Genomic DNA, 13,074 nt, shown 5'->3' with positions numbered 1-13,074 from the left:
CCAACCTGGTCAGCTTAATTTATGACCTCGGACCCACACGTTAGCGACGGCGGTCGTCTTTTTTTAAGCCAACCGTGCGGCTGGGCCGTTCTCATCCAAATTGCTGTCCACATCTAGCAAGCTCTGCTCTCCGGTCGGCGGCAAACCTTAGCCACCACCACCACGGTGAGATGGGACTCTTCTCCGGCGCCAGTACCAGTAAGGCCAAGGGCAAGGCCCCCGCCATCCCTTTTCCCTCGGAGTTCCTCCCGCCTCCGCCGGCAGAGGCAGCGCGTGAACGTGCCAGTGCATCAGGCGGAGTGGCACTGGCAGCACCGCGTGCCTCTCCCGTACCCCGACGCCATCCCGCCGCACGACTGGCATCTGGATCCGGAGAGGATCCCAGTGCCGGCGGCGCCGCGGTCGGCTAGGGCGCACGCGGAGGAGCTGCGGCACTAGAGGGCGCTGCTGACGCCGGAGCAGCGCCGCGACATCGCCTACGCAACCGACTCGCCCAACTGGGCGAGGTGGTTCACCTTCGAGCACGAGGAGGCGAGGTGACGCGGCGTGCGCGAGGTCGATCGCAGCGTGCCGCCGCCACCGCTCGTTGTCCGCGAGGAGGACCAGGCGGCCCTTGCGGCGGTCTAACGGGGGAGCGAGGAGGACGAGCGGCGGAGGGTGGAGGCGGTAGAGAAAGAGGGGGCTCGGAACGAGGCGGCCATGGCGCAGGCCATTGCCCTCTCTGCGGCGGGCGACTGCGTGCTACCGTCGGTGACCCCGCCGTCCCTTCCCTGACGCCGCGTCAAAGCTGAGACGGAGCCGCAGCCAGAGCCCGAGCCGGAGCCGTCCCCCATCGAGAGCTACTCCTGGACGGGAGTAGTGCGCGAGTGGGTCTCCGCGCCACCGGTTTGGATGGAGGCAACGCCGGCGCAGGAGTCGGCGTACCTCGAGATGTGGCGCTAGCGACGACTGGCCGAGGAGCGCCGTCGCGGCGAGTACGAGGAGATGCTCGAGCGCGACCTCGAGGAGGAGCAGCGCGAGGCCGAGGAGGAGGCACACCAGGCCGCGGCTGCACAGCCCCCCGCGCCGGCACTGCCCACAGCCGACATCGCCGCCGCCTGGAACACGGCGTTCCCCTGGGCCGGCCCCGCGCCGACGCTCATCGACCTCACCGACCCCGAGGACGACGACGACGACTCCTAGGGCAGCGCACCGCCTCGTAGTTTAGTTTGCTTTTAGTTTTATTTAATGCTAATATGGACGCGTGGACTCTCGCCGGCCTTCCTGGCCGGCTTTAATGTTTAATTAAGTTGTTTTTATTTCAAATATGCATGCACTATTTTTTTTGTCGGCGCCGTCAAAATGGATCGGGCGAGCGTTAGGCGCATACGCCGACCTAAATGTGGAAGTGGACATTTATGTCCGCCTAACAACCCAAACGGATAAAAAACGGACAAAATCATCGTCCGTGTGGGTCGGCCCGTTGGAGTTGCTCTTACTACCTTGCTAACTAAGACCAGTTAGGTTATCACTAATCAAGATCACACACATGTTTATAAACAAGAAAAGTTATTCACTCGAAGAGGAATTCTAAGCTTGCACAGTTTTTGTTATCGACAGTGTGGGCAATCGCCTCCTAGCCTCCTCGATTTTTCTTTCGGCGGAGGCGGTAGGTTCCACACCACCGACCACCCTGGGGCCAAGGATGGGCTGCCTGACTCGAAACTCGTGAGTACTGAGAGCTCCTATTCTCTGAATTCAAATATCTCATTTGTCAGACTTGTCGTGCACTAGTGCTATCTCTGGTGAAGGCCCAGGTCGTGGGGATGAGAGACGATTTGTCATTCGCTGTGAAGGTCAAGACGTCTAATTTGAAATGTTAGCGAGTATGCTTGCGAAGTCTTGGGAGAAAAATGGTGCTCGATAGCTGCGGCTGCATGGAATATCTATCAAGGCGTCGCTGACCAAATGGAACAGCCCGCACATTTCGAAACGCAAAGAAGGTGAGACAAGTACTGACAGATAGAGTTGGACGAACAACATTTTGTCGTTCCGCGGAGTTGACGAAGCGCAGTCAGATAACGTAGAACATTTGCAGAACACCAAGCGGGACCGCTTCAGCTCACGTCTCGATCGTTCCAGCGATCTACCGAGCACACAGGGTAAAGAAGATAGCTGGACTGATCACATACGCTCGTCCGTTACATTTTTTTTGATCATTAGTACAGACACAAGACACGTGCGAGTGTTGCATGCTTTCCCGTCGGCCTCCGCCTCCCTAGCTTGAATTCTCTTCCCAAGCACGTGCAGAGATACCCCAAGTTTTCTCCCCTGTCTCGCGGGCCTTCGTAGACCCGCCGCATTGTCACTACTCCTCAACCCCTATAAATGGTCGCTGCAGCAGCAGCCGTGGCCTACATCAACCATTCATCTATTCATGTCCAAGCTAGAAGAGGCAATCCATCGGTGTGCGCTGTAAAGATCTGGGGTGTTGGGGTTTGGCCACAGACTCATCCAGATGGCCTTCGCAGTCTCGGACGAGCTACTGGGCACGTTCGTGCCCATCGCGGTGTACTGGCTCTACTCGGGGCTGTACATCGTGCTGGACGCGCTGGGGACGGCCGACTGCTACCGCCTCCACCCCAAGGAGGACGAGGAGACGAGGAACATACCCTCCAAGCGCACCGTCCTCAAGGGCGTCCTCCTCCAACAGGCCGTCCAGGTCGCCGTCTCCCTCATCGTCTTCAAGGTACTCTCTAATCCCATCCCCTCGTCGTGCCATGCATGCACAAGTTGGTAGTCTAGTATGAAAAAACGTTTTACATTACGGGATGAAGTAGTACTTCCCCATTTCAAAATAAATGACTTAACTTTGTACTAACTATCATGCATGCAGATCACCGGCGATGGAAGCCACGACACGAGGGAGCAGCCTCCGGCACCGGTGATAGCGCTGCAGTTCGTCGTGGCGATGTTCGCCATGGACACGTGGCAATACTTCGTGCACAGGTATCTCCACACCAACAAGTTCCTGTACAAGCACGTCCACGCGCAGCACCACACCATCCTGGTGCCCTACGCCTTCGGGGCGCTCTACAGCCACCCGCTTGAGGGCCTGCTCATGGACACGGCCAGCGGCGCCGTCGGCTTCCTCGCGTCCGGGATGACCCCCCGGACCGCCATCTTCTTCATCTCGTTCGGCGCCATCAAGACCGTCGACGACCACTGTGGCCTCTGGCTGCCCGGCAACGTCTTCCACGCTGTCTTCGCCAACAACAGCGCCTTCCACAACATCCACCACCAGCTCTACGGCAACAAGCACAACTTCTCGCAGCCCTTCTTCGTCGTGTGGGACAAGATCCTCGGAACGTACATGCCCTTCACGCTCCAGAGCCGTGAGGGTGGAGGGGTAGAGGCGCGCCCGGTTAAGCACGCCCTTGCGGCGCACGAGCAGCACAAGTCCGATTGAGCAGCTGGTTTGGTTTCCCCTGATATATATGCATGTTCACTTGGCAAGATATATAGAACTTCACTACAGCCGTACGTGCTCATGTTCTCGCACTAATAATGTGGTTTCTCACTATTTATATGTTGTGCTCCCTTATGAATATTATATCTTGTGCTCCCTTATGAATATGTATATGTTCTGTGCTTGTACCTTAAGGCGTTGTTTGGATAAGAGAAATATAAAGAACACGATCTACAAAAGCCAAGGAAACTGCCTAACCGTACAAAAATCGTCGTTACCGAGTTCTTTTGTCTTTGCCGAGTACAAGAACATGGTATAACGGCAAAAGACATCTAAGCCGAGTACAAGTCTCAGCACACACTATGACACGGCACATGGGAAGCTCTACCGAGTCCTGCCGGTTATACACTCGGCAAACATAAAGGCACTCGGCTTATGCATAGTATAGCGAATGCCCTGTAGAGGCACCCGGCAAATAGGAGCCACGTGGCACGGCCGTTTGCAGCTGACTGTCCTATGACAGTGGGCAGTGTCGTGGTACTAAGACTGACAGTAGAAATGATGGTAGGTATGGAGAGGCAAGATCTTAGCTATGGTGAAGGTGTACACACAAGATTTACGAGTTCAGCCCCTTCGCGGAGGAAGTAATAGCCCTACGTCTCGGTGCCCGGATGCGGTCGACTGGATTATATGTGTGTGGTGTTACAGGGGGTGCGAACCCTTGTCTCAAAGGAGGGGGGTGGCTTATATAGAGTTCGCCAGGACCCCAGCCATCCCCCGTTACAGAGGGTTGAATGTACATAAAGATGGGGCGTTACTGATAACGCCAGCCATAAGTGCTATAAATGACCTTAAAGACTACAGAGTGAATGCCTGACCGTTGCAATATTGAGCGACTCCTGGTCTTCAGTAGGTCGAGTGGTTCCTTGTATGGTCGAGTGACTCAGGTAAGAAGGGTACCCGAGTGATATGATTGGTCGAGTGGATTGCACTCGACACCTTTGACTGGGGGTTCTTTGTCGTCTCTTGGACTTCTTTGCTTCTAGGGTAGTGACCTTGGGTAGAGCGTATAGGTCAGGCCTATGACCCTATCCCGGGTCTGTATCCTCATCAGTAGCCCCTGAGTGGATTAAGGTCCGAGTGGAAAGTAGGTTGAAGTTGAACTTGCTCTGAGCTTTGCGCCTCGCGAATGTTTTACGCATGACGAAGGACTCCTGTTGAAACTTCAGCTTCAATTCAGTCGCCTTGATCGATTCAGAAAATCGTCGAGTGAACTTGTGACATCATCTGTCGAGTATTGCTTTGGGGCGTAGAATCTTTGGCACGATTGATTGCAGTGTATCCTGGATTTCACGGGATTCGAAATTTCGGGGAAGCGCGTGGGACGGAGCGCGCCGAAGTCAGCGGGGTGGATAAATAGGAGCGCCTCGATCTCCGCACCACCTTTTTCGCCACGTACGACGCGCGCGACTGTTGTGGGATTTGACAGGATCGTCTGGTCCCACGCGTCCAGCCACTCGAAAGCGGTCCTTTATAAGGTGACGGAGCCGAGGCGTCTGTACTGTGCGTGTCTGTTTTCTCTCTTCTTCCTCCGCTTCTCCACCGCATCCAGCTCCTCCGCTCTCGACGCCGCCGCTCCGCCACTATGGTGAAGGACAAGATGGCGACGCTGGAACGCGCGAAGAAGGCGACGGGGGCAGCGAAGGGCAAGAAGCAGAATCGCGGGTCGTCGTCGCGCTCGGGGCTGCCGCCAGGTTGGATCCAAGGTGATTGGATCCAGTCTTCGCTCCGGCAAGAAGATCTGGACGAGCTGGTGGAGTCCGGGCTGATCGCGAAGGGTGCAGCGAGGCTGCCTGAGGGAGAGTCGGAGCCGCAACCTCAAACGGGTGAGTGTGTACTGCTCGCTACCCACGTCGACCGGGGCTTCTCGCTTCCTCCGCACCCCTTCTTCCGGGGATTCTTGAATTTCTTTGGTGCACAACTCCATCACTTTTCTCCCAATACCATCACGTACCTTGCTGCCTTCGTGTCTATGTGTGAAAACTTTCTTGGGTGTCGACCGCACTCGGGTCTTTTCAAGCATATTTTCACCATCCGTTCTCAGTCGGTAACGAAAGAAAATACGAGCGACGAGAAAACCCATGTCATTCAGATGTGTGGGGGTTTGGGTATCCAAAAAAGGCAGAGGAGCTCTTTCCCTTCCATGACTCTCCCTGAATCGGTTAGAGGCTGGCAGTCGACCTGGTTCTACTGCCAGGACCTCGCAACCCCAGGTCAGTCGATCGGACTTCCCGACTTCACCTTTGACTGTGTCCAGACTCCTTCTTCGCTGAAAGTGACTGCTGTTGAGAACATGGAGACAAACATGCTAGTTGAGAGGGTGGTCCAACTGATCAACGAGGGTGTCACTGGTATGGATCTGCTGGAAGTATTTCTCAGTCGACGCATCCAAACCCTCCAGGCTCGTGACCATCCCATGTGGATGTACTCTGGGGCTGACGACACTGCTCGGGTTCACCCAGAGGAAGTGCAAGCCAAGACCGTGGCCATGTGGTTGAAGAGCATTACAGGCAACAAGGACAACCCTAGAGGAGCCAGGAGAGTCGTCCCCTTCAGTGGTGACAATCAGCCCGACAAGGTGTGTTCTTCATTCCGACTGTTTTTGCATATACATTCTGACTGCTCTTGAGCTCGACTGACTTTCACTCGACTTCTTGTCTTGTAGGTTTTTACAGACATGTATTCGATGCCCAATGGTGAACAAGTTCTGGAGCAAGGCCAGGAGGGAGAGGCCAGCATGGAGGAGAGAGGTGAGTGGGAATCTTCAGATGATGATGACGAGGAGGAGAGCGAGGAGTCAGACGATGAGGAGGCGGTCGACTCACCGCCCCACTCCGAACGCCGATCCAAGCAACACCATGACCCGATAGGCGGGCGCGGAAAAAAACGGCTCCAAGCACCCAAACGCAGAAGCGCACTCGGACGTCGACCCCGGAGCCAGCAGAGAAGGTCGCCAAGCAGCCCAGGGTCGCTCCTCCTAAGACTCGGAAGACTCTGCCGAGGATCAAGATGGACGTCCCTGTTGCCTCGGGGTGAGCATCTTTCTTGAGTTTATCTAGGCCGACTGATACTTCCGTTCTGACCGAATGGATCATGTTCCTTTCCAGCCCAACCTATGCTACGACTGACATGGATATTGTCAAGGCTCCAGGAGACGAGGAGACCGACGATGCAGCCACTTCCCGAGCTGGTAAGTCTGCTCGACCCGAACTCGCTTAGTCGATTGAGTTATCGGTCATTTAAATTTCCGATGTTTTTCTTTTGCTGCAGTTCCACGAGACATCATCGTGCTTCCCGATGAAGAAGAAGAAGTGCCTCTACAGGAGAGGAGGAGGAGAGGCAGGGGTTCAAGCAGGAGGGGGCTTGAAGTTCAAGTCCCTCAATCGACGCCGGTGCTTGAGGCAGTGGTCGAGCGATCCGGGGATCTAGTTCGGACCAACGTCACATTCGCCAACCCGCTGACAACTGATCGCCCGTCGGGGTCGACTGTTCCTGCTCCTGTTGCTCCGGTGCAACTCCACGCATCTAACCCAGCGGCTGCTTCAGCCGCCTTGGAGCCATCACTTTTTACTGCATACCAGACCCCGGATGACTCGCCGAGTGCTGCCAGGGAGGCTCTTCGCCAGGTGAACCTTGTTATGGAGCAGGTGAAGGTGATGCATGAGGCCAGCCAGGTGGCCTATAACGCCAGCACCGCTCTACAGACCAATGTCAAGGTCAGTGATCTCCCGATTGAACTTTTTAATGCTGTCCAGAATGTGAATCTACTATCATGAGTCTATGTTTCATATCCGATCACTCACTGGAGTGTGCTTGCATTAGAGTTTTAAGAGATCTTCCACTCCACTCGACTCGTTTTGAGTCTTAATGTTTTGTCCGAACCAGTGGGGGCACGCAGAGTGCACCCACTGGGTGTAGTCCCCGAGACCACAGTGGACTGCTGGCAGTCGACTGAGGTCTGAGAATCTACTTTTGTTATTTCCCTTTTTTTGACTCACACTGGGCAGACCATGCTGAGTGTTTTTCTAGGTCAGCGGGAGCACGCTAAGTGCACCCACTGGGTGTAGTCCCCGAGACTACTGTTGAATATGTGATTCGGCAGTAGTCTTAGAGTAACTTTCACTGTCATTGTCTTTTGTTTCTGTCGACTGACATATCTCTCTCGCTGACTGCAGAGGTCTTGTGATCTTGGAGCTCGACTTTCTGAGTTAACAAGAAGCACATCAACCTCGAACTTGATCTGGAACTGGCGAAGAAGAACCTCAAGATTGCTCAAGAAGAAACTGCCATCATGGGAGGTAATCAATCGACACTTGCCCACCTTGTGGCTCGTGCTTTTCAGTGTTGTTTCTTTCAGTCTCTTTGAACCGAGTGACTTCACACGAGCAGATGTGCGTAGTGAAAACCGTTAGCTTCAAGCTTGCCTGAAGAGTGTTGTTTCTTTAGAGAAAATGAAGGAAGCTCTGGAGAAGAAGAATCTAGATCTTGCTGTTGCTCAGAAGGAAGCACGAGAGAAGACAGTGCTTGCGGACAAGAAGCTGACTTCGGTTGGCAAATTGGAAGAGGAGAACTCGAAGCTGAAGACTGCCATCTCTGAAGCCAATCAGGAAGTTGAGCGACTGAAAAAGGACAAGGAGAACCTGACCAATGAATTCGGAAGCCTCAGAGCCAAGACAAGCAAAATGGAGTCCTATTTGGGACAACTTGCTGCAAAACTGGTCCTGAAGCTCAAAGGTATCACCACTCGACTGGTTAATTGCCGTCGACTAGAATATTTTGTTATATTGTCGACTCACCACTTTTCCTGATTGTGCAGAACTTTGTCAGGATTTTGAAGCTGAGACTGGGTGGGTCGAGACGGGTCTCGACCCCATCAATTGTCCTGTGAAAGATGACGTTGCGATGAACTTGCTGCGGTTGAAATCGCGCATGGACAGTGCTGTCGCTTATCTGGCTCGGATGAAGACGGCGATGACTCGGATTGATGCCGAACTCTGGCCCCAGGTGGAGCTTTCACAAGATCTTGAGTCATTGATGACTTGACTGAATCAGATCCCTGGCTGAGTGCAGGAATGGAAGATGTCATTTGCTCACTGTGGCACTGACGTTGCCCTGTTATTCGTCCGAGTGCACTGCAAGGATGCTAGAGAAGACAAGCTGGCGGCCCTCAAGGTCGCGAATGCTAAGAAACACTCCTTCCAATCTTTCATGGACACCTTCCTTGAGGCTACCACTCGCATTGCAGACAACATTGACGTTGACAGCTTCTGTTATCCAGCCAGCCCTTCTCCCGACGAGTGAAAAACATTATGCTTCACCTTTATTTGCCTTGGAATGCCGAGTGATTTTGTAATCGCTGAAAACTCCTTCGGGCTTGACGCCCGAGCACTTTAATCCGTGGTTCGGAACCTTTGGATTTATCTTTGAATATGTTGTGTTTTGTCTTCGAGTGGAACTTGTTCTTCACTCGGGTTAGCTCTTGTATTTTTGATGCGTTTCTGAGGAAGAGGTCGCAGTCGACCTGTTCCTCGTCATCCTTGTGGATCAGGTCGGAACAACCGTTGGATGAGCCCTTCGGCTGCATTGATCAGCTCATCAGCAAGGCACTCATCAATGGTCTTGACGTTCCTGAAAGAGGTTTGCCGTGGCATTAGCTGTTGGATGAGTCCTTGGTAGCATTGATCAGCTCATCAGCAAGGCACTCAACAATGGTCTTGACATTCCTGAAAGCGGCTCGCCGTGGCATTAGCTGTTGGGTGAGACCTTGGCAGCATTGATCAGCTCATTAGCGAGGCACTCATCAATGGTCTTGACGTTCCTGAAAGTGATTTGGCTTGGCAACACGCTCAATCTCGTCCTTCTTCTTGATGGTGCAACTCTGAGGAGGGGGTCAAGGCTGACCCGCACCTCGCTGTCCTTGCGGATCGGAATGGAGCATATGGCTAAGCCCCCGAGTGTGAGGATTGCTCACCACTCGTTAGGATTTTTCAAAATTAGGCGAGTACTGGGCTGCAGCTAAGCCTCCGAGTGTGAGGATTGCTCACCACTCGGTAGGATTTTTCAAACTTGGGCGAGTACTGGACTGGAGCTAAGCCCCGAATGGGAGGATTGCTCTCCACTCGGTAGGATTTTTCAAACTTAGGCGAGTACTGGACTGCAGCTAAGTCCCTGAGTGGGAGGATTGCTCACCACTCGGTAGGATTTTTCAAACTTAGGCGAGTACGGGACTGCAGCTAAGCCCCCGAGTGGGAGGATTGCTCACCACTCGGTAGGATTTTTCAAATTTAAGTGAGTACTGGACTGCAGCTAAGCCCCCGAGTGGGAGGATTGCTCACCACTCGGTAGGATTTTTCAAACTTAGGCGAGTACTGGACTGCAGCTAAGCCCCCGAGTGGGAGGATTTCTCACCACTCGGTAGGATTTTTCATACTTAGGCGAGTACGGGACTGCAGCTAAGCCCCCGAGTGGGAGGATTGCTCACCACTCGGTAGGATTTTTCAAACTTAGGCGAGTACTGGACTGCAGCTAAGCCTCCGAGTGGGAGGATTGCTCACCGCTCGGTAGGATTTTTCAAACTTAGGCGAGTATGGGACTGCAGCTAAGCCCCTGAGTGGGAGGATTGCTCACCACTCGGTAGGATTTTTCAAACTTAGGCGAGTACTGGACTGCAGCTAAGCCTCCGAGTGGGAGGATTGCTCACCGCTCGGTAGGATTTTTCAAACTTAGGCGAGTACTGGACTGCAGCTAAGCCTCCGAGTGCGAGGCTTGCTCATCACTCGATAGGATTTTTATTTTCAATTTAGGCGAAACGGATTCGTAGCTAAGCCTCCGAGTGAGAGGCTTGCTCACCACTCGGTAGGATTTTTCTTTTCAACTTAGGTGAAACGGATTCACAGCTAAGCCCCCCGAGTGAGAGGCTTGCTCACCACTCGGTAGGATTTTTCTTTTCAACTTAGGCGAAACGGATTGACGACTAGGGCACCCACTGGGGGATTTAAAACATGTAAAAAAATGAACAACAATCATTCGGAAGACTGTAAAATCATGTCTTTGATAATCAAACTAAAATGTATTTCTTATTACATCTAAACAGTCTAAATGCTTAAGAGTAAAAGGGGCGGAGCAGCTCCGCATTCCAAGCGCGTGGCTCGTCTTTATTGTGTTCAGCGTTGAAAATACGATATGCTCCATTGTGGAGCACTTTGGTGACGACGAAGGGGCCTTCCCAAGCAGAGCGAGCTTGTGAGGTTTCTGTTGGTCCACTCGAAGAACCAAGTCTCCCTCTTGAAATGCTCGACCCCTCACGTTTCTGGCGTGGAATCGATGCAGGTCTTGCTGATAAATGGTCGACCAAATCAAGGCCATCTCTCTTTCCTCTTCCAGGAGATCGATTGCATCTTGCCGATCCTGTTCCGCTTCTTCTTCTGAGAAAAGTTCGACTCGGGGTGCATTGTGAAGCAAATCACTCGGGAGTACAACTTCAGCTGCATAGACTAAGAAGAATGGAGTTCGTCTAGTCGACCGATTAGGAGTTGTCCTCAATCTGTAAAGTACTGATGGAAGTTCATCGACCCAGACACCTGCTGCATGCTTGAGGTCACGCATCAATCGGGGTTTCAGTCCTTTGAATATCAATCCATTTCCTCCTTCAGCCTGCCCATTTGACCGAGGATGGGCGACTGAAGCGTAGTCGACCCTCGTGCCTTGGGAAGCACAAAAGGCTCTGAACTCATCAGAATCGAAGTTCGACCCATTATCAGCGATGATGCTGTGCGGAACACCATACACTACAAAAAAAGACACATCCGTGACATTTTGGGCCGAACGATTTTTTTCCTGTCATACATATGACACTTCTATGACGATAATTGTGATAAAACCCCGTATCATCATAGATGTGGTGGGCTCCTACTTCTATGACAAAAAATCATGACAGAAAATGGGCTTTTCGTCCTGGGCGGGCCGAAGACGTAGCTGCATGACATTCTTTGGGCCGTCCATGACGGAAAAAATCATGGTAGAAGAGAGGGCGAGGAAAATTTCAGGGAGTTCTCGGTTACGGTGGGAGGTCGGGGGCCGAGCGATGCGCGTTTCTCTCATACACATATGTGCGTGTGTGTGAGGCGTTGGCTCTAACTGAACCCGAGCGAGGCGTTGGGCTCTACTAACCCGAGCAATTGCACGCGTTACTGAACCCGAGTGATCGATCGATGGCTGTTAACTGAACCTGATCGAGCGATTCCTTCGCTACTGCTGCTAACTGAAGCCGATCGATGCTACCTCTCTGGATGAACAGTGAGCGTTGCGGGGGGTTTGGATGAAAAGTGAGCGGTGGGAGTGGATGAACAGGACGTGGCGTTGCCTCTGGATGAACATGACCCCTATCGATCAAGCCGGTTGGGGTTGGATGAACAGGACCCTGTGAAGGGCTGGATGAACAGGACGACCCCGTGGAGGGCTGGATGAATAGTAGATGGTGGAGGGGTGGATAAACAGTAGCCCGTGGAGGGTTGGTTGAACAGGAGCCCATGGAGAGGGGTGGTTGAATAGTAGCCGGTGGAGTAGCACGTGGTGGAGGCTGGATGAACAGGAGCCCGTGGGTGAACAGTCGCAGGTGGAGGCTGGAGGAGGTCGACGGTGGATGAACAGTAGCCTGTGGAGGCTGGAAGAGGTTGACGGTGGAGATGAACAGTATCCCGTGGAGTCTCGTTTTGCGGTACGCCACACCCCTCCCGATGAACAGGACCCCCATTTCGACCATAGCGCTCCAACACAAGTCTGTTTCATCTGTTTTGCGGTACGCCACACCCCTCCCGATCAACAGGACCCCCGTTTCGACCGTAGGAGGTCCGTTTCCTCCATTTTGTGGTACGCCAGACCCCTCTCGATGAACAGGATCCCGTTTCGAACGTGGCCGGTCAAACACAAGGCCGTTTCCTCCGTTCTGCGGTACACCAAGCCTCGTTTCCATCGCCTGTTCCGTCCAAGCCCTCCCGATGAACACGGCGACGCATTCCGTTCCGACCCAGCTAGTTGGCTCCCCATGAACACAACGACGACGCTGTTTCTCCATTCCGACCCAGCCATGTACACGAGCCCTGGCCGTACGTACATGCGAGTAGGCATTCGAGACCCCGCCCGTATGTACGTACGTGGCCGTATTTTCTTTCTTGCACCCTGGCTGTTGTACGTACGTGTACATGCTACGTGCGCGCCTTTACTATGACACGTGCACGCCTCTACATCGACCAGTATATATGTACGTACACGTTCGCGACCAGAATGACAACGCTACATACGCTTCAACCAGGTGGGTCCCGACTGTCAGGCACTTCCTTGCGTGCGAAAATGTAGCTGGTGGGTCCCAGCAGTCAGGGGGGCGAATCATTTTTTTCCCCGGACGCACTTCCTTGCGTGCGAAGATGTAGCTGGTGGGCCCCAGCAGTCAGGGGAGCGAATCGTTTTTTTTGCCCGGGCGCACTTCCTTGCGTGCGAAGATGTAGCTGGTGGGTCCCAGCAGTCAGGGGGGACGAATCGTTTGTTTTGCTCAGACACACTTCCTTGTG

At 53.4% G+C, this 13,074-nt stretch overlaps 1 protein-coding gene across 1 annotated transcript; it reads left to right on the top strand.

The window, feature by feature from the left end:
• Positions 1 to 2,415: 2,415 nt before the first annotated feature.
• Positions 2,416 to 3,641, top strand: LOC123160900 (sphinganine C4-monooxygenase 1-like). Its single transcript, XM_044578745.1, has 2 exons — positions 2,416 to 2,728; positions 2,876 to 3,641. Exons 1-2 carry the CDS (start codon positions 2,498 to 2,500, stop codon positions 3,446 to 3,448), a joined length of 804 nt encoding a protein of 267 aa, XP_044434680.1. The 5' UTR covers positions 2,416 to 2,497; the 3' UTR covers positions 3,449 to 3,641.
• The last annotated feature ends 9,433 nt before the right edge of the window (positions 3,642 to 13,074 follow it).

Source organism: Triticum aestivum, chromosome 7B (genome assembly GCF_018294505.1).
Source record: "Triticum aestivum cultivar Chinese Spring chromosome 7B, IWGSC CS RefSeq v2.1, whole genome shotgun sequence".
Lineage (NCBI taxonomy): Eukaryota > Viridiplantae > Streptophyta > Magnoliopsida > Poales > Poaceae > Triticum > Triticum aestivum.
The sequence above is the reverse complement of the archived record's forward strand: the minus strand, read 5'-3'. Positions and strand labels throughout refer to the sequence as shown.

Excerpts from the sequence above, each read along its gene's own strand:
- LOC123160900 (XM_044578745.1), top strand. The coding sequence starts at position 2,498 with ATGGCCTTCGCAGTCTCGGACGAGCTACTGGGCACGTTCGTGCCCATC. Across the intron at positions 2,729-2,875 it reads TCTCCCTCATCGTCTTCAAG|ATCACCGGCGATGGAAGCCA; the intron begins GTACTCTCTAAT and ends TCATGCATGCAG.